Below are 21992 nucleotides of genomic sequence, written 5' to 3' on the forward strand. Positions count from 1 at the left end.
CCATGCAGGCTTTAAAGTAATCTCTCTCTGTCAGGTCGGTCCAAACGGGGAGGGTCGGCTCATTACGGCCCCTACAGGAGATGAATGGGTCAGTCAGGCAGTAAGGAGAGCCAGGCTGGACCGCTGTGTTGACAGACAGATCTACACAAGATGTGTGTGTGTGTGTGTGTGTGTGTGTGTGTGAGTGTGAGGGTGAGTGTGAGGGAGGCAACACACAGTGAACAACAAAGCCAAATGCTTAGCTATATGTGCTGTCTTTGCCAGGGAGCAGGTGTGCAGAAGGAGGTTGCATGCTGGGATCCCAAGGCATGGTTAAGACGCTAATGTCTGGAGTCAACAATCATTGTAATTTAACTTTGACCACATGGATGACTAACACATCTGGCCAGCTGAGGCAATCATCACAGACACAGAGGGCACTTAACATTTCAACACTTCTGAACTGCTTCTGTTTTTAAGAAAATTCTGATGAACAGAATTGGTTGCATTTTTTAAGAACAATGTAGTGAATTGTAATTCATGCACATCTTGCATTGTAATAAACCTCACAGACCCCAAATAATTAAACCTATTCCTACATTTGCCACTAGATGGCGGTGTCGTCTTGTGTCTTGTTGAGACAGAGGCAGCTGGCACTTCCACTTGGATTTATTTTAAGTGAGGACATGGAGTTTTCTTAATTAATTTAATTTTAAACATATCTGAATGTCATGTTATATTTTCAGCAACATCAGAGCTGGGACATTTGCCAACAGCTGGTTTAATATGTATGTGTTTGTTGGTCTGTGTTTTTATGCCACATAGTGGGATATTTTGTATGCTGTCATGTTTACTTCATGTAACTGTTTGTTGATCTAATTTGGCCACTATTGCATTTTTTATCCTGATTTCTGTTCATATTGCAGAGTGCAAAGTGCACAGAAAGTTCATCTCTGGGCAGCACAGCATGTTAATTCATTCATTCAGGATTTGCAGTGAAAAGGTAGGGGTTTGGGGGTGGTAATATGGAAAGAGAGGTTAGATATGATTAGATTAGATTAGACAATGAACTCTGTGAATAGACCAGCATAATGTGAACTGATATATCTGGTCATCATTTGGAGCAGTATAATGAGACTGTGGAGTTACTTGTTCATTAAAATATATCGATTCATTTAATAAATTGGATTTAAACAATTACAGTATGTATCACAGCACCACATCATACACATCGCAGCGTTTGTGTGAAATCGCCAAGGGACAAGCACTTGTAGCACATGGTGGCGTATAAAATACACACCCACATACACACACACCATCTAGCATTTTACTAACATTTTCCTCTTCCTCTGCTGTCATTCACATTAGCAAAACACACTCTAGCAGCAAAACCCTGGCTAATAGGTTCAGACATCTTCTCAACACAAGGACTTTGTAAGACAACTAATTTTTTATCACTGACCTCTGGCTTTTAAATGAAAGTAATACACCTTGAATAGGTCATCAGCATTGTAGCACAACAGGCTGAGCGGCTGTTGGACCAAATGTTATTCATTAAGTTCATTATTGTTTTGTTTTTTTGGTTTGTAGTCCTGTGTGTGGCATCACAGACCTTCATCTCTATGAGAAAATGTCAGCTATCATTAGCTCAAGATAATTGTGCGCCAGAGTTTCACACAGAGGCTCCCGTCTTCATTTCAGATGAATGAGAGAAAGTGTGGGCTGTTCTATTACGAACGCTGACAGGATGATCATCATCTCTTAAACTCAACTACGTCTGACTTTGACCTTTCACAATGGCAGCATGGACACTCACAATTAGTCTCATCTAAATGAATTTGCTAAGTCAACAAACCAAATTACATCACAGCTTCTCTCTCTCTGACTCTTTCTGGCTTTCTCCTTTCCTATATCTACATTATGGTCCTTTTTGTTCGTTGTGTTGTGCAAAAGATGTCATTAATACTGTGCTTTTGAATATAGCTGTACATTTGAATGTTTTGGCTGTCTGGTTGGGTCTCACTAGCAGAAAATACACTGAGGTGGAGCATTACTGGTCAAGTATTAACTGAACAAGGGGCCTCTCCACACAGACATGCAAGGAATGATACAACCATACACAAAATCTGGTGGTGCTCTACTGCAGTGGCGGTATAAGTCATACAAAGTGTAGCACACTGGAATGGTGGGAATGAAACATGTGCCTGCCAAAATAATGGAAACACCAGTAATTCATCAAATGAAAAAAAACTGTGTGTTACCAATGTATTACAGAATGTATTTTCCATACTGAATATAAAGATAGAAATACTGTATAAAGTTGCTGACTGAATTCATGGATTGGCTTTCCAATTTCCCTGGATGTCTCCCCTGTCTCGCCCATGCCAATAACCAGCACAGGGAATCAGAAGTTGGCACTGAAACTGGTTAAATTAGTCCATGTAGAGCCCACAAGTCACTGACCCCAGAGCAGAGAGAAGGAAGAGAGGAGGCGATGGTAGGCAAAATAAGGTACAGCTGGCAACTCCATGTGTATCAGTGGAGACAGATGGTAGTCTACACCCTTTCCAGGCAATCCCTGTCTCCAAGAAATAACGTTTATAACTGAGGGGTTGAGAAAAACAAGCACTATGACACACATTGGGAGTTGATGATGACTTAATTAGGTGATTTAGTACAGCACTAGTGCCAAAAAGAAAACTGCAAACAGAATTTGCACTGAGGCAAAGGTCTTTAGACTTTAGACTAAAGACCTGTACCGCAGGAGACTGAATAGCAACCTTCCAGTCGCTGGCTTCCCACTCACAAAGCAGTGCATGTTATTTTGTTTAGAATAGCTGGTCAAGCCTGAAGCTCCTGCTGTGTCCTTGTTTAACGTAAGCATTTCATCCCTGACAAAATAAGCACATATAAAATATGTGTTTTAATTTATACAATATTAAATGCATTTGATTTCACATATGACATTTCCAGATGACACACGCCTGTATGTGAGTTTATCATTTCATTACATTGTGTTTACTCATCAGGCACAATACCCATTCATCTACAGAGAAAGTGTAAATGAGCCTATAAGGTTCATTTTCATCTGGACAAATGTTCAAAGGCACTTTAGAAATATAACATTAAGTATAAAATGATTTAGCAGATGTGAAATATGTTGCACTACTAAAAAAATGCACATGCGTTTTTTGTTGGGGATTCTAGAATTTCTTATTTCAACATTTGTCATGTTAGCTTCATTTTTCATGAATTAAGTGTCACCATAATGTAATATCACCACCGCACAATGTAATGAACTAGCCAAGCAATATTATGTTGTGCAACAATTTTAAGAAATGTGGCAGGTTTACATTATGACTTTTAATTTTAAAAGCTATTATTGGTTCATACACAGCCGCATATTTAAGTGTCCTAATACTGGTATGAATGACAGGTTTTCACACATGATTAAAATGACTGTAAGTCGGCATGGCTCAGTGGTTTTCAGTGACCCTCTGATGTAGGCCTGCCTGTCTGTGCTGCTATAAAAGCTGCCACCTCTCAGACAGCGCCGTTATTTTCGTCTCTGCTTCACTTTACCCGCTTCAGTATGTCGGTGGCTCTGCGCACACAGCTGTTCCTCTTTCTGATCTCGCTTTCATCAAGGATGGGGCTCAGTCGCTACATTGAGGTAAGAGGTTTGATTGTTAATCAATAATTCCACATTACGTCAGTTTAAGTCAGGCAGGTTAAACTGATGTCTATAAAGTTTCTGCGAGTACAGCTGGAACCTAAAATTTGACGTATATTTCCATCATGTTTTTATTCAGGACAACGAAGCTTCAGATGGATTATATTCTCTGCTCAGTTTGGACCAGAAAAGAGACTCAGAGGATTTTATTTTCCGCCGACCTCTCAGTAAGTGCAGCAGTAAACAATGGCTTTATTCAGCAGCTGATTATGCTTAACACTGTTTACCGACTTGGCAAACAACAAGTAAACCCTTTACATAATTAAAAGTGTGTTAAGTGGTGGATTTAAAACATTCAGTGGAGAGATGTTCATTGCAGTTCTAGTGTCCAGGCAGGTATACTGTATTCATCAATCAGTCAAACACTTAATCATTTCGCAATGGCTACATCTTAATCAGAATCAGCTTTATTGGCTAAGTATGTGTACACATACAAGGAATTTGACTCTGATTTTAAGTTGCTCTCAATGTTACACACAGAACAATTTACAGGAAGATAGAAATAGACAAACAGCTAAATACAAGGACAACAAAGCTGAACAAAGGTAAAAATGAACATAGAACTATTATGTACATACAAGTAGGTGAAGTATATAAATAGGCATAAAAGCAACAATGAACAACAACATACACTGCACCTGCTTTAACTATAGGATATCCATTTGGTATTTCCCAAAAGTGCACACAGCAAAATGTTGGAAATGTCAGAAATGAACATAGTGTCAATGTTTTATGTAAGTCCACTTCATCAGAATGAACCATTTTAGATAATTTTGATGTTTGCTTGTGGTCAGAAGCAGAGTGAAAGTGTTTTGTAAATCCCTCCTCTGTCATCATGAATACGTAATGTGTGTGTGTGTGGTTTGTAGGATGTTTGGACATGGTGGCCACTGAAGGCTACTTCACCTTTGTGGCATCTCAGCCTCAGCTGGCCTGTGCTGCTTTCATCATCGCTGAGCCCAGTGAGGTCATCAGTCTGGAGCTTTCTGATGTCAGTATTGACTGCAGTGCCGGAGACTTCATCAAGGTTGGCTCCACTCACCAAAAATAACACCTACACATCCCCAACCCCTTCGCGAGCGGAGGACAGGAAGTTCAGTCTATTTCATCCTCTTCTGTTTGATTAAAATGATGCCAAACAGGGTTAAGGCAGCGTTTAAGGGCCAAACACCACGCTGGATCCTCTCTGCATTGGTCACATTACCCAGAGCAAGTGTGGGAAGAGAAGGCTTTAGTTCTGAAGCCAAGCCTGCAAGTTACATTGCAGTTTCTGTCCATGTGGGCTAAAGTGGTAAAAGGCATTGGAGAGAGAAAGACTGGTTAACTTTATAATACCGACTGGGTTTACAGGCCGGGTCGAGCTGTGATCTTGTATGTGACCTGCACAGATCAGTCCCTTTTAGCAGGACAAAGATGCTCAACACAACCAAACAGCACACCTCTTTATTTTTGAACACACAATCTGTATAAATGAGATTTACAGAATATTTATAGAACAAAATTCATGTTGGATTATGGTTGTAACACAGCAGCACAACACAGCAGTATAGATAGTGCTGTAAATCATATTGGTCTAATAGCCTTAGGAAAAAAACTAAAGACAAGTAAAAGCAATAAAGTAATTTTGCCTTATGTTAACTTTATCTTAATTAGCTAACATTTAAACATTTCTCAACATTTGTTATTCAAAGACAGTGCATTGTTATAACAAGTTTAACAGAAAACACAAGGATTTTGGGGACACTGACACATTGATCAACTCAAAGTCCCCCAGGTATTTTTGTGTCTCCTTTCAGGTAAATTTTACCAGTCCTCCATAGCTCCCTATTGTGTATGTGAAGGGGCAATGGAGTGGCACTGTAATAATCTGCATGGGTCTTTTTGGGCTCTATGTGCTCAACACTTAACTGATGCTTTCCCTCAAGTAATATGTGAAATATGTTGCTAAGTGAAAATATTGTGTGAGTGAAATCATGAATTGATAAAATGAGGAAACTATGAAACTATGATTTTGTTTATATTGAATATTTTGGTGATTAAAAACCTGGCATAGTTAATATTTACTCCATATCATGTATATTCCTCCTTCAGATGTTTGACGGCTGGGTTCTGAAGGGAGAGAAGTTCCCCAGCAGGCAGGACCACCAGCTCCCTCTACACCAGCGCTACACAGACTACTGCTCGTCCACAGCACCAGGAGCCACCAGCCGCTCCTCTCAGAACGTCGCCATGATCTTCTTCCGCATTCACAGCCCTGACAGCGGCTTCACCCTCGCTGTCAAAAAGCTACACAACCCCTTCCGTGAGTCATGCTGCACATCATTGAAGTCACTTGAGGGCTAAAAAGTCTAAAAGCAAAATAATCAGTAACAACGTCCATAAAAAGAAAACTAAATTGTAAACAAATAAAACTAAATCATAAGAAAAAAATGTAAACCCGGACTGAGGCCTTGCATCTAAATCAGATTTGTGTTGTTTATTTTGTCATGTGTGTTTTAAAATGAGGGCCAGACCAGTGGTACTTGCTTGTGTGCATGCATGTGTGTTCTTCCTGGTCATTTGCGCTTGGTCGAGCTTTTATCAAGGCCGAGAGCGACAGGAAGAGCTTGAATGAGAGGGATGCACCTGTTTTCCAGCTGCTTGACAAACACGGTGTTAACAGTGTGTCAAGCAACATAACAATCATATTCTGGCTGTAAGACAAAGACAGACAAAGAAAGAGCACTGACACAAAAAAGGGAGTTTGAATGGATTATCTATTGGGAAACAGCATAAATCTCAGGCCAATGTGTGAGATTTTTTTCATATATTGACCATTAACTGCAGCTGTCCACAGTACTGGCTCTTTATTTCATCTGACCACAAGCCTCTGCTGTGTCACAAGGTGGCTCCAATTGGGTAAAACTGGCCATAAAACAGCTTTCATATCTCTGTACATGCAGCGATGTGATATACATATAATACGTAGATTAGCAACAGTAAACATGTCATGTCCCTCAACACATGTAGACACTTCTTGGCCAATAAATAACAAATATTTCATCTGATTTTGGGAGAGTCAGTTTTGAAAATACTGCAATGCAGTGATGAGGGGCACTAATGTGTTTTACCAAAAATAAAAGCAGAGTTTAATTTATATTCATTCTGTTCCTTTGTAAATGTGACAGTTGGAAAAACGATACACATGCACAACAGTTAAAAGTCATTAATCTAGTCTTCAAATCTTTCACTTGCAGAACAAATAACACTCCATAATATTATTCTAACATTCTCCCCACTTGATTGGCACGGCTCTTTCACCACAAAAATGTCTCTAAATGAACATCATGCCGGTAGGAGTAAAGTGTTCCGACTCCTCTTGGTGCCTGTCTAGTCTACCATACTGTTATCAATTCAAATTTCATTATTTTCTTATCTTTGTCATCAGAACTGGAATTGGATTTCCATGCTCAGCCCTAATTGTGTCCCCTCCCCGCAGTCAGCCTTGATTATGTCCAATTTGTGACATGAGGTGTCAGTAATGAGTTTCTCTGGTGATAGGGAACTGTTCATTCGAAACCTGTCCTGTGTGTGTGTGTGTGTGTGTGTGTGTGTGTGTGTGTGTGTGTGTGTGTGTGTGTGTGTGTGTAAAGCCTGTAACATCATGTCTCAAAGTCCAGAGGGCAGCTTCACCATGGTGATGCCACACCAGCGCAGGAACTGCAGCTTCTCCATCATCTACCCTGTGGAGATCCGACTGACAGAACTCAGCCTGGGGCAGGCCAAAAGCAATGAGCTCAGCCCACAGGTGAGACACACACACACACACACACAGACACACAAAAAGACAGACAAACATTATTTCTGTAAAAGAAACCTCTTATACAAGAAGTACTCTCGCTTTACTTAAATTCTTCTTTAAACTTCTCCCAGTTAGAGAAACAATTGACCAATCAGAGCTTAGTAGGCATGATTAGAAATAGAATGTCATCTCGCTACATTTCGAGCTACCAAACTATATTCGTGAAAATAGCAACAGAAAAACAAGCGTGTAAGAGATCAGTTCAGCTGAACAGGTTTTTGTAAGTCGCCTGAAGTGAAACAAAATGCCAGTTCAGTCTGATTATCAGGCTATAGTTCCAGTATCATCTGGATCATCATCATCATCATCATCATCATCATCATCATCATCATCATCATCATATCCTCATTGGTTTATGTAGAGAAAAGAAGCTACATTTGAGAAAAGCTTTTATAACTGACTGTTTGTGAGAGGTGAGCATTATGCAAGTGGGAAACAATATTTCAGTATTTCACAACACTATTTTTCTGGAATAGTGTATTCACTTAATTAAACATTTTAAATATTTTCATTAAAAAAAGGGTTAATTGATAGCCTGGCTCTGTCCAAACGTAACAAAATCTTGTTAGTTTAATCCGTACTGCTACTACTAAGTGCAAAAATGACAATATGTACTTTTGGACAGAGCCAGGCTAGCTGTTTACCCCTGTTTCAGTGTTTACGATAAGATAAGCTACCCAGCTTCTGGTTCCGGCTATATATTTAAAGTCACCGTACACAAGAGTTGTATTGGCAAGACAGTGAATATGCATTTTTCCCAAAATGTCAATCTATTCCTGTAACCAGTTAGTTTTAGTTGCCCTATTTTGACCTTTTCCATATTGTATTTGTCATGCATAGATATTGTAGTGAAAAACATTGGCAGTGAACTTCAAAAAATACTGTAATTGAAAATAATCCAGTTTTGGAGACTTGTCCAAAATCAATGTTCTGTTTGGCAAAGCGTGGAGACCCACACTGGTGTTTATAGTGATTCTGTTGTCAGCAGTTTTCCTGCTTTAACAGGTTCCATGGCAAAAGATCTAATTAGGCAAAGTGAAAACACCTGTGTGGGTGTACAATGGCTATGTAGGGGCTAAAATCAGCTACTATCATGAGCAAAACCAAGCAATTACGATTTGTAAATTGTTGAACCTACAGAGAATCTGCAGCTCCCCTTGGCTTTATGGAGCTTTATAGAGAGTTTTAGCTCATTGTTTAGCTGTCCGCCCACAACTTTACTGTTTGCATCATTTTCGGCCACAGCAGAGAGCTGTTTTCAGCAAAGAAACTCTAAAAGCCCACTGAACACTACCTGCTCAGCATTAAACGGCAGACAGACACAGCTAGACTCATAAAAGAGAACCTTTTAAATCGGACTAAATATGTTAATAAAAGACTGAACGAAACAAAATGACTCCTGAAGATCTTGGCTGCTGGTCTGACACTGGCTGGCTACTGCATTTGCTGGGCCAAATACAACAACCTGTCATTTCTACTCAAATGTTGAGGAAAGTTGTAAGTGTTCCAAAGTCAAGTATTTCAAAGATGATTTGTATGAACAGTTTTACAGGCAAATACAGCTGCATGCAATCGTACTATATAAAAAAGTATGTGATAAAAGAGGAGCATAGATACAAAATATGATGGACCAAGGACGGAAACTTGAGGTACCCTTTAGCTTTAGGGTATATAGTATATAGTATTATCCAAACAACTGACTACTGCCTATGTGATAGTTAGAAGTGTCTCTTAGCAGTGTCTCTAATTATTGCTCTAATCAATACTACACATTATGTATGTGTATGCAGACCAAGCTGGAATTTAAAGATGCCCTGTGGATTATTCTAGTAAACAAACAGTTATGTTTACTTTCACTATTTCTCACCAACACAGTGAGACCTGACAAACGTGTTGAATGCATTTTCTTCCTTATTAAACATTTGCTAAATCAATTTTTTTAAATTCTTTGCATTTTAACATCCCCTGTTCACACTGGCTAGCAGTCCTTTTCTTTCCCCTTTTTTTTTTTTTTTTTTTTGCTTTGCTTTATTCCATTTTTTGGTGCATTACACCCACCAACTAGCGTGAAACCCAGGGACGTCACATATTGCCCCTTCCTTGCGTTTTATGTCTTGCATGCACTACACATGGGCATTGCCAACCTCTCTAGCCAGCAAAAATATGTATTGAGAAACAAAACATTTTGTTGTTCATTTTTTTACAGAGGCAGGTGTGGTCGGGCTGTTGGGGGTCAGGTGACTATGTGGAGCTGCTAGGGGGGAATGGGGTGGACACCTCTAAGATGTTTCCTGTAGCTGACCTCTGTTTCTCCCTCAGTGGGCTCGGTGAGTCTGAGCCCCTCCAGTTTACCTCCAGTGTGAATCTATGATTTTCATTGTTAACAGCCGGTTTCCTTCTGAACTGTGATCATTTGGAAATCTGACTTCTTGTACTGGACTGAACTATACTATATTTTACCCTATTTATGCTATGCCTAGGCTCACCATTTTCAGTTTTTACTGATTTTTGCTAAAAATTACCCTGATTTTTTAAAAGACAGTTTAGCACATTTCACCATGTGTATTAGCAAAAACATTTAAACTAAATTGCAGCTGCATATTATGATCCCACACATCAAAAGACAGTTCACCACAGTGTTACAGCAGCAGGGTCCTCTCATGGTGAGGACAATTCAGAATATGCTTCCAATAATATAAATTCTGACAGATTATGCTGTCAGATGAGTCCTTCAAAATAATAAAAACATCCCAGTTGGTGGAATCATCAAATATTTGCAATGCAAATTGTATTTTACAACCTGATTTTCTCCTGATTTTAATATTACAAAAATAAACACAATTAAATTCTCATATTTTCTGAACAAATAAGCCACAAATGTTTGTAGTAGTGACCGCAAACTCAATCCATAAAAGTGTCTGACAAAGGATCTTAATTAACACTGGAATGAGCAATTCCTACATTTTGAATTGCAATTGCAAAGTGCCGTACTACAAATCTTAACTATACTATATTATACTATGTTTATTGATTTAGCACGATCTGCAAGCAGGCTAAGAAGGGCTGGCTAGAGAACAAGACTTCTCTGTATGTGCTTCAGTGTAAAGTATCTGTTTTTCTCTTTGGCCCTTCAGCCCAGATGAAGATTGGTTGTGATAACTCGGTGGTGAGGCTGGTGTCCAGTGGGAACTATATCAACCGTGTTTCCTTCCAGTACCGACTACTGGAACAGCGCGAGCTCCCTGAGACCCGAGAGAACAGTCTGGATAACTTCTGCGCTGTGGAATGAGATCACACACACAGACACACACTTGTGAACATACACACACACACACAATCACACAGTCATCCATCGCTCTGTAAATACACCAGTTTGACGAATGTTGTCAATAAATATTTTGTATTGTTTTTGCCAAATATTTTATTTAGTGCCCTGATTATGTTAGCTTTGATCATAGCGTATTTATTTGAGAAATGATTTTAATTCATCTCAAATTTATGGATGATGGTGAATTTAATTGTTTTCTTTTAGGTCATTTGTCCAGAAAATCTGTGATACATTATAATTTTTGGCAGGAGCATTGATTTCGAACCTTCCCTCTGTTGCTCGTAGTTTATATCACTTTCAGTATTCTTTGGGAGGTTTTACATCTCTGCTATCTCCTCTGTTTATATTGCCTTGAAAATTTGAAAATAAATATGACTTGCATGATAAAGCACATTTTTAATGTTCTGCTTTTGTGAGTCACTTTGTTTTTATGAGCCTTCTTCCATTTCATTATAGAACTGCATGTTCACTTGGTGTTTGATTTACCAGTATGCTTCTGCAGGATTCATCCATTTTACCCATAACCACAATACTATTTTGTTCTTTAGATGTGAAAACGTGGGAATGTTCTTCATTCTAGTCCAGCACTAAATACAATATGTGATGTGCTTGTGTGGTACTGGGTTTTTAACGTTTATTAATCAGGCAGAAGATTATTTTTTTTAGCAAAACTGTATCACATTTACATACCCATAAGTTGTACTTGAGCAACAACTGTTGTCCACTGTTGGATATGATCAGGGCAGCTGATGAGGGAGCAGAGATTCTCAAATTGGTCAGGAGATTCAAACCTTGCTCTTTTAGCCAGGCTAGCGACACCACTTTGGTCCACACTGAAATATCCAGAAACTATTGGATGGATTGCCATGAACGTTTGTAGAGACATTCATGGTCCCCAGAGGATGAATCCTAATGGCTTTGGTGATCCCCTGAATTTTCTTCTAGCACCACCATGAAATTGACATTTGTGGTTTTAAGTGAAATATCTCTACTTGAGGGATTGTCATGATATATGGTACAGACATTCATGTCCCCCTCTAAATTCTAATATCTTTGGAAATTACTCCACTTTTTATCTAACAACATCATCAGGTCCACATTTTTATTTGTCCAATACTATGACCATATGCCTGCAAAACTAATAACATTCCCATCAGCCTCAAGTGTACTTTGTGTTTAGTGCTAATCAGCAAATGTTAGCATGCTAACATGCAAAACTAAGATGGTGAACATGGATGGTAAATATTATACTTGCTGAACATCAGCATGATAGCATTGTCATAGTGAGCATGTTAGCATGCTAATATTTGTATTTAGCTCAAGGCACCACTGTGCCTAAGAACAGCCTCACAGAGCCACAAGCGTGGCTGTGGACACTTAGTCTTGTTTAAATTACAGGCTTTTGCTGCCCTCCATCAATGGTGTATGGTTTTCATAAATACTATACAGTATGGTAAAATCATCAGTCATACCACTATTTGGACATTGAGTGGGTGACCTTGTCAATGAAGTTTGTTTTTGTTGCAGATGTTAAAGTGTGTTGCTTCCACAGTGTTAACACAGAAATGTTCATATATATATGAACATCAATATTCATGCACAGACACATACACATACACCTTAAACCAAGACTCCAGAAGAATCAAGTCTAATTTTAGATCAAAATCCTGCAGTGTAGGCAGAGACGACGTCATTGATATACCCTACAATGATACATGTGTGTAAGAGTGTATATGTACAATGTAAATGTGTATGTGTAATCCAGTGTATTAAAATATGTCCTTGGCAATCAGTATTAAGCAATGACGCATGCATTTCTCTTATTTTTTGTAATCCAATCTGTTCCAGAGACAAACTCTGAAATAGCTTTCATAGTGGTTGATCATTGCTCAAAATAATTAATAATTAAAAAAGGCTTAATACTGAGAGCAGAGAATAATACACCACAATGTTCCAAAACTGTGAGAATTCAGGTTTGCTTGTGACCTCTCTCCATCACTGACTGTGTAGCCCTAATCTTTTACATACTGTAGGCCTACAGTTGTGGATCCTCAGTATGAATGAATGTGCAGCTCTTAATGGGATTATCCCACAAGCCTCAGTGCTCTCATTCCCCTTGACATCCTTAAAACTGGCTCGCTTTTGATCTTCTCCTTACGTGGAATTAATCTCAAACCTGCTCAACCGTGATGATTCAATTAACCAGCGGATGTCTTTTTTCGCTCGATGTGTTGCAATTTTCAGTCTTCATTAGAGAATGAAACGCATTTTGGATGCCATCGAAAGCAATAAAGTCTGATTATTTGTTTCTAGCAGTGGGCACAGCAGTCTTGAATACTGTGTAATGTATTTATAGTGGCCTGTGATGGTGGACTGGAAATGAGTTTGTCACTTGTCGGGCCGAAAGGGGTCACAAGTCCTTGTGGATGAGATGTGACCCTGCACAGAAAGAGACATGCTTCCTTTGTTAACAACATTGAAGTAACAGAAAGAGGCAATTATGTTTATTTAAGATATTATTCACACTGGACTGGTTAGTGAATTTACCACAGAGAGAAAAATCTGTTACTGCTTTTCGACTTCATTATTCTTACTCTCCCTTTCTCTTTCCCTTCCCAAAGAGCTGTTCTCCATCAGTATATTTTCTATGATAGTTTGTTTTGGGCTATTATAAAATGACTTTAGGCTTCACTTTGGTAACATTAAAGTGACATACAGCACAACATGTTTCATAGGGGAATCATTCAGTTTTTGTTCTTACTGGAACATCTATAACATCTCACCACTGTACAATGACAATGCCACATGGTAAAGTGGGAGATACTGGTCGATTTGTTGAACAAACTGATTAGCAATGATAAGACTGCCAAAGAGCTTGTATGGGCGTCTTAGTTTTTGGACCAGTGGCAAAACAAGATTCTCCTGGTCAAAGAGGGAGAGCTAATTAAGTTCCTGTGCTTCCAGGACAGGTCTGGACTGCATGAGGTCTAACTCCGAGAGTATGACTTCCTTCTTTTGAGCACATTATAACTGACTCACTCCCCCATAGCCACGGCTTATATCAAAGTCAACATCAACTAACACCATCTACTGTACAAAGGTTCCAGTTAGACTAAATGAACTGCTCCTCACCTTTTGCATAATAATCACAAACTATTATGCATGCTTGTTCTAGTTTTTTAAAGTATTTATTGGGACATTTTAAGCCTTTATTATAGAGTAGAGAGATGACAGGAAGTGAGGGAGATAGAGTGGCAAAAAGAAGTCCCCAGCTGGACTTGAACCGGGTATGTTCTGGTTCACGGTGGGCATCTTAACCCCAAAGCCACAGGGGCGCCCCCATTACAGGTTTTTTAATCTGCAAAATTACTGGTAACAATAGCTGTCATATAAATGTAGTGGAGCAAAAAGTCCAATATTTTCATCTTAAATGTGGAATTAGAGTATAAAGAAGCATGAAATGAGAAGACTAAAGTAAATTTCAAGTACTTTAAAACTGTACTACAAGTAATTAGCAGTAGTGCTTGAGTAAAGGTACTTAGTTACTTTCCACCACTGCTCTGCATTATGTTTCATGTCATGATGGTCTCCATGATAGAATTGTAGGCTTGTTAGTTAGTTGTTTCATCTTCTATGAGAACGTACATTCCTGTGTCACCTACCATGTCCTTATAGTGAAAATGAGATGTTTTCAGTTACATGAACAGTACGACACCAGCTGTTATTGTTAAAAATTCAGGCTTTTTACAACCTGAATCATATTTTCATAGTTTTGGCTGTCAGTATTTTGGTTATGATAACATTTTACACACCATCTTAATTGGTGGACTACTTAATGCATGCTGACTAAAATATTCGGGATACTGTGAAGGTTACAGAACAAAACTGTGATCTGGATTGAATACGGAAATTCCTGCAAATAAAAGTGGATCTGTCACTTACTTCTAAGTACTTTTAACAACTCCATGTTTATTTACTTGTGTAAAGTGATAGGTGGCATTATTTCAGTACAATTAAGTTCAGTCCGGTGATGTTTTTGACTGTTTAGGATCCTTGCTACACGTTAGATGATTGAGTGTAACACCAAACCAAACTGAACCTTAAAAAAACTTATTTGAAGTGATAATTATAGATCAATTGAATATCACTGCCCCTTTTAAAGAACATTTCAGCTGTTTCCACATACAGTACATGAGTAGACATTTGCTTTTAAAGTAACATCAGTTTGGACTCATCAAAAAATGGTAATGATGGAGGAAAAAAGTACCCTATCCGCACATTTGTTGATCTACTAATCTGGGGTTTGCAAATATATGTTGTTTTCTATACAGTATAATCCAGCAAAGTAAAAATAACATGATCTCAAGGGTTAATATGTAAGAGCAGCCAGAACAGTCAAGCATCTTGATCCTTTTACCTGACAGCTTGGCTCATGTTGGAAGTTGGAGTGACTTGCAGCAAATAAACCCCCACTGATATGTAAATGTATAGGTTTTACATGCCTGATGGAAAGAGCATAAATCAACCTTATTTCACAGTAAGACAAATAAAGATCGTAAGCACTTGCATCCATAAATGAACAAAAACACACATGTGTGTCCATTGCTCAACATATTACTTACCAGTTTATGTGACTTCAGCTCTGTGGCTCTCTATGCCTCTTTAGCGCGCATTAAATCAATCTACTTCACAAGTTAACATGAGTAACTGACCCCAAAGCAAAAATATCACAACAAATTACATACAGTACATTCTTCATACACTTCTTATATGTGATTTACTGTAATGCATCAGAGTCTGTTATGATTTACAATCCTTTACAGTCCTTTGGGTATTTGTAGCTGTTATATATAAACAATAATAAACAATTTATCACATTTATCAATTTGATACTGCTCAGTTAATTGACAACATGACTCATAAAGAAAAATTTACAGTAATTGAGTGTGGAGAATGTGCAACAGCTTTTATGCATTGACATGACTGAATATTTTATATGCATGTTCTCGGATTGATCTAAAATTGTGTCTTTCATATTGTAGACAGACATACTGTAGTGATGCACAATTACAGCTTTTTTGGCAGATACAAAGTAAATTTGTGGTGATTAAATTCTTAATTATAGTATAGTAGTAGTATAAAGACAGTATAGATTAACTAGAGGTTTGTGGGAGTTCATTTAAAATATGTTGTTAAAATAATTTTTTTTATGTAGGTGTGTTGATGGATTTTTGCAATAATAAATTTTTTTACTACATGTATATTATGACATAAAGCAATATTAACCACAAACATCATGAGAATGACCTTCTTGAGTGCTGTGAACTATGATGAATAGAGTTTACAAACAGGCATAGAGGAGTTATTTTCTGAAACTGAAATGACTGCATAATAGTTAAACCCCAGTTGTTTTGTTTTGCCTTTTATTTTGCAGACCACATTACCTCAAGAGTAACTGAACAAAGGAGTGTAAGTTTATTTACATGCAATCACTGTGTAATAAACCACATTGAATAGAGATCAGCGCTGACAGCCAGCTGGGTGTGGTTTTGATCTGCTCTTTCAGAAGTGCACACCAGGTCGATTGGTAATTTCTTGGCTATGACTTCATTTTGAAAAGTGTCCATTAATTATACAATCGCAGTATAATTACCCCAGTAATTCAAACTGTGACCCCCTGGTTGCCATTGGGGTGTAAACTTGAACAAACTGGTCTGCGGCTTTTAATGTAGCATTTTGTTATATTGCATCAGTCATATCTGTTATTTTGTACTCAACTAGATTATGATTACATTACACTTACCTGATTTTACAGGCAAACTTATTAAACACTGCGTACATAATAACATATCAATAATGAAAGAGTCTCAAAAGGAAGATTTTTCAGAATGAGTACTTTAACTTATTCTTTAATAGTTTATTTTATGTAACACATTTCCAAAAATAAGCAGTTAAAGTAAATCAGTTGCTATAATAATTTATATTTTTAGGAGGTACATGCATTTGGTTCACATCCTCTGAACTGATATTAGACATAAAAATGTGAGAACTGATGCACACACACACACACAAATAGTTATGGACTTGGCCACCGTTTGATTTCTCCTATACTGCCCTCTACTGCCTGGTTTCATTAACTGCACACAGGATGATGCATGGTATCCTTACAAGTTGGTCTTTCCTTTAAAATATAGCTTATATAAATAAGATAGCTACAGTTTACTATATGAATGTAGTTATACTTTATTGGTAGATTTTGTAAGATTTTAGATTTAGAGGCAAAAATATTCATACTTCTGGCAGTATATGCAGTCTGAAGGAAAAAGATGCAGCAGAGTCATGGTTTGAATGTGAGAAAAAGAAGACAAATTGTCATCAGTATTTTCAAAGAAATTAATATTTACACCAGTTTATATTTGGTACATTTTCTATAAACAAATATTTCAAAATATGCAGTATCTGTTAAAAGTGTAGGTGAATAAAAAATAATAGGAAATAATACTATACAGGTAACCATCAGAATAATTACAGATATGCAGTGCAAAAAGAAAATCCTTCTCAATAGTTCACCAGGATTTTAGATTTCAAAGGCTTCCTTCAAGGGCTCCAAATATATTCAAAGATGACCACTGTCTCAAAAGTTATTTGATTCCCAGTATGCTTCCTCCACTTTTGAACACTCAAAGCACCACATGAGAATGTAAAAATGAGGAGGTTAAGCTTCAAATGAAGAGTGTAATGATGACTAAGGGCGCTAGAAGGAGAGTACCAAAAACTCCAGTGTGCTGTGCGCCATTACACAAATCTTCAGCACAGCATCTGACACCAATGAAAGCAACTCTATTTGCACATATCACTTCTCATTCATTCTTTGGTGATCATATTTTCAGCAACTGCACCAGAGAAAGAAAAAATGGAAAAGTTCCATTAAATAAGTTAAAATATGTGATGGGAGTCACAGAACAACAGTTCAGAATATGCTGTTCATAAGGCTTGCCGGATTGCCATGGCCGTGCTAACGTTTACTGATGCAACAGTAAAAATCATGTCAGGAAAAATGAAAGATGAAAGCCGAAGATACATGCAGCCTCATTTTGAGTCTTTGATCAAATGGCAAAGTGCAGAGAAATGAAAACCTGTCAGACCTCTGATGTCAAATGAACATTATCCACTTCCTTGTGTGTTTTATAGTCTCTAAAAACCTCACCACACTGGCTAAGTACCAACAACTAATTATGTTTGGGCAGTTTACATTTGGGGAGTGTCCATTGACCATTCTTTAATGTTGATAATTTATTGTCAATTATTTATTTAAGTCCCACCAAATTCATCATCAATCCATTTTTCAAAGGAATTCCAGTGTCAATAAGATTTTGCTTAACTTGAGTTGAAACTACATTATGTGTCTTGTATTGTTCAAGGCATTTACCCAAAACACTTCAGCGTCTGTGGTGAAGCTGAGACTGAAGCTGCCACCTGGAGAGTCAATGTGTAACTAATCGATGTTTAAACTGCCAAAAAAAATGGCCTCTTGTAGGCTTCCTAGAAGTGCTGCATATATGCTGATGATACACTTTAAGTGGTTGAAAATCCCAGTTAAACACTGCTATTGGGGGCTTCCGGTGACGTCACGGAGATGGTAAACGCTTGAAAGTTAAGCTCCGTCGGATAGTAGCAAAAATCCCGATTTATATAATCAATTCAGGTATAATCAGAGTTTGCAGAAATGAGTACGATAACAAGACACAAGAATGCTTCTAAAAATGACAATTCGAGAGAAAGAGACGAGAAAAAACGATCACCTAGCCCTGCCAGACATGCTAAAGCTAACCCGCGTGCTTCCGAACTTTCTGAAGTGATGGAAGAACTGAAATCGCTAAGAAAAGAAAACCAAGAGGGGCATAAACAAACGAAAATATCATTGACGAAATTAGAGACCTCGGTCGAGGACTTAAAAGGCCAAATAAATAGTTTGGAGAGCAGAATCGGGGAGACGGAGGAACGGATAAATGTTGCTGAGGAAACTCAAATGCGGCACGAAAGAGCGCTCCGATATCTCCTGGAACGTGAGGCGGATCTTACAGGTAGATGTGAAGACCTGCAAAACAGACTTCGTCGGAACAATCTGCGAATATATCAAGTTCCCGAGGGCTGCGAAGGGGAAAACACAGCGGAGTTTGTTAAGGAGCTGCTCGCCTCAGTTTTACAGCTACCTCCGGACATGGATATAAAGATTGAAAGAGCACACAGGGCCCTTGCAGCCAAACCAAAAAACTCTACCGCACCTCCGAGATCGATAATTGTGAGATTCCTGGACTATGCGGTTAAGGATGTGATCTTAAGACAAGCCTGGTCACAAAAAGAAGTCGTTTACAACACAAAACGGATCTACTTTGACAATGACTATTCGCCTGGGCTGCAGAGGAAAAGAGCACAGGTGCGAGAGGTAATGAAACAGCTCAAGATGAAGAATGTGAAAGCGCAGTGCATCTACCCGGCACAGATAAGGATCTACCTGGGGACGGGAATAAAACTTTCCCTACCCTGATGGATGCTGCACTACCGCTGCGGGACCTGGGAATCAAAGTTCGAGTGGATGAACGGGACCGACAAGTAAGAGAAATATCGAGGGCTAGATGGTCAGCGCAAGGTCAAGGTGGACGTGAATTGAGCACAGCGTTGTCCGATGCGGATCTTCAAGCATTTTTGCAGAAGGAATGAACAGTTTAAAAGGTGTAAGTAGTACATTTAAACTAGATATATTTGCTTCAGAATGTGAGTAAACTCTGGTTAAATTATAGAAGAGAGTGGCATTTTGCTGAGATTCGTATGTTTAAGTAACTTTTCCCCCTCTCTTCTTCATTCTTGGGATAATAAGTGTTTTGTTTCTAATTTGACGGATACTTGCTGGTATTTTGAATTTTGAGTGGAAATCACTCCTGGAGGCGGCCCTGTTTTAAAAACAGAATGGCCGCATGCGCTCGGTGCATTTTTGGTACCCCAGGGAGTCAACGTCACAATTCCCTGCCCCTGTTACATCGGGATTTGGCCTGTGAGATGACAACTTGGCCGAATGGATGTGTGGGAGTCTTGTTCATGTATATAGTTCATGTTTTAGTTTCTTTATACCTTAAATATCTGCCCCTGACAGCTGTTTTATTTTATTATTTTCTAATTTTTTATTTTTCTTTATACCACTGGAACATGATGGTTACTAACATATACAACATCAAACAATGGAGAATTTAATCTGTGTCAGTTATAATGTAAAAGGTCTGAGCAGCCCAATTAAAAGAAAGAAAATATTTAGTCAGCTTAAAAATGCAATGCTCCATTGCATTGCTTCAAGAGACCCACCTGTCTGATGGGGAACATTTAAAGCTGAGAAGGGAATGGGTGGACCAAGTTGTCAGTGCCTCATACAACAAGGGGAAGAGGAGAGGTGTTGCAGTCATGTTTGCCAAGTCAGTCTTTTTTTAATGTGGAGCAAGTATACAAAGATAAAGAGGGGAGATATGTCATGGTAGTTGGTACAATTTCAGGCAAAAATCACGATTCTCAATCTTTATGCACCTAATGAAGACTATCCACAATTTTTTAAGACTGTTTTTCTCTGTTGGCACAGAAGGGCGAAGGAATGTATCTAATTGGTGGGGACTTTAACTGTGTATTAGATAGACATGTGGATAGGTTACCAGCAGATAGGGGACCACAGTCAAAAAAAGTAAAAGCTCTATTAGGAATAATGAGAGAATTAGGTTTAGCAGATATCTGGCGTCATTTGCATCCGAAAGAGAAGGATTTTACTTTTATGTCACATGTACATGGCAGTTACTCTAGAATAGACCTCTTTTGTACTTCTAGAGCAGATCTACACAATATTACAGAATGTCATATAGATCCCATAACCATATCCGATCATGCTCCAGTTAGACTAAAACTTCAGTTAGATCAAGGTAAACAGTTTAAATACTGGAGATTAAATGTATCAATGATAAATGACTGCAAAGCCAAGGAAGAAATAAGACAACAATTGATTGAATACTTTGATATTAATGACAATGGACTGGTTACTCCATCTATTTTGTGGGAGGGAGCCAAAGCAGTGATGAGAGGTAAAATAATAGAAATAACATCCAGGAATAAAAAACTGAGATTAGTCAAACAAAACGAGATAGAGGATGTAATCAGAAAACTAGAAATTGAACATAAACAAACAGGTAAAATCGAAACTCTAGAATGTTTAAAACAGGAAAGAAAGAAATTGGATGATCTGCTCACATATAAAGCAGAAGGGGCACTCAGATTCGTGAGTAGAAAATATTATGAGATGAGTAATAAAGCAAGCAGGCTCCTAGCCTTCCAACCACGTAAGGCTCAAGCAAGCAGGGTAGTTCCAAAAATTAAACACCCAGATACGTTAATAATGCTAACACAACCAAACGATATAGTTAATGCATTTGAAGATTATTATAAAAATTATACGAAGGCCAGAAATTAATAAATAAGGAAGAAAAAGTTAAAGGCTTTCTGCGATCAATTGAATTAAATAAATTAACAGAAGAAGAAGCAAAGGAAATGACATCCCCTATCACAGAGGAGGAAATAAGAGAGATTATTGCAAAATTAAAAAATAACAAATCACCTGGAGTGGATGGATTCCCCGGGGAATTTTATAAGATATTTGTAAATGAACTGGCTCCTAACTTAAGTAAGGTGTTTAACTATGCATTACAAAATGAAGACCTTCCGCACTCGTGGTCTGATGCTATTATTACCGTAATTCATAAAACTGGAAAAGACCCTACACAATGTATGTCTTACAGACCAATAAGTTTGCTTTGTCAGGATATGAAAATATTAACTTCAATACTAGCAAACAGAATTCAAAAACATATTAAAAAACTGGTTAAACCAGATCAAACTGGATTTATTAATGGACGTTATGGCATGAACAATATAAGAAAAGCTTTAAATATACAACAAATCGGAAAAGACAGTAAAACACCCTCGATGCTTCTCAGCCTAGATGCTGAGAAAGCATTTGATAGGGTGGATTGGGTGTTTCTGGAGCAGACTCTTAATTATATGGGATTTCATGATAATTTTGT

The 21992-nt window shown here is 38.1% G+C and overlaps 1 protein-coding gene across 1 annotated transcript; it reads left to right on the forward strand.

Annotated features, from left to right (window-relative positions):
- The first annotated feature begins 3494 nt into the window (after positions 1-3494).
- On the forward strand, positions 3495-11274 carry LOC122876739 (corticotropin-releasing factor-binding protein-like). The gene is made up of 7 exons (XM_044197392.1): positions 3495-3652; positions 3792-3879; positions 4582-4739; positions 5804-6014; positions 7345-7499; positions 9760-9880; positions 10688-11274. Exons 1-7 carry the CDS (start codon positions 3572-3574, stop codon positions 10840-10842), a joined length of 969 nt encoding a protein of 322 aa, XP_044053327.1. The 5' UTR covers positions 3495-3571; the 3' UTR covers positions 10843-11274.
- The last annotated feature ends 10718 nt before the right edge of the window (positions 11275-21992 follow it).

This window comes from Siniperca chuatsi, linkage group LG5 (assembly GCF_020085105.1).
Source record: "Siniperca chuatsi isolate FFG_IHB_CAS linkage group LG5, ASM2008510v1, whole genome shotgun sequence".
In the NCBI taxonomy this organism is placed as follows: Eukaryota; Metazoa; Chordata; class Actinopteri; order Centrarchiformes; family Sinipercidae; genus Siniperca; species Siniperca chuatsi.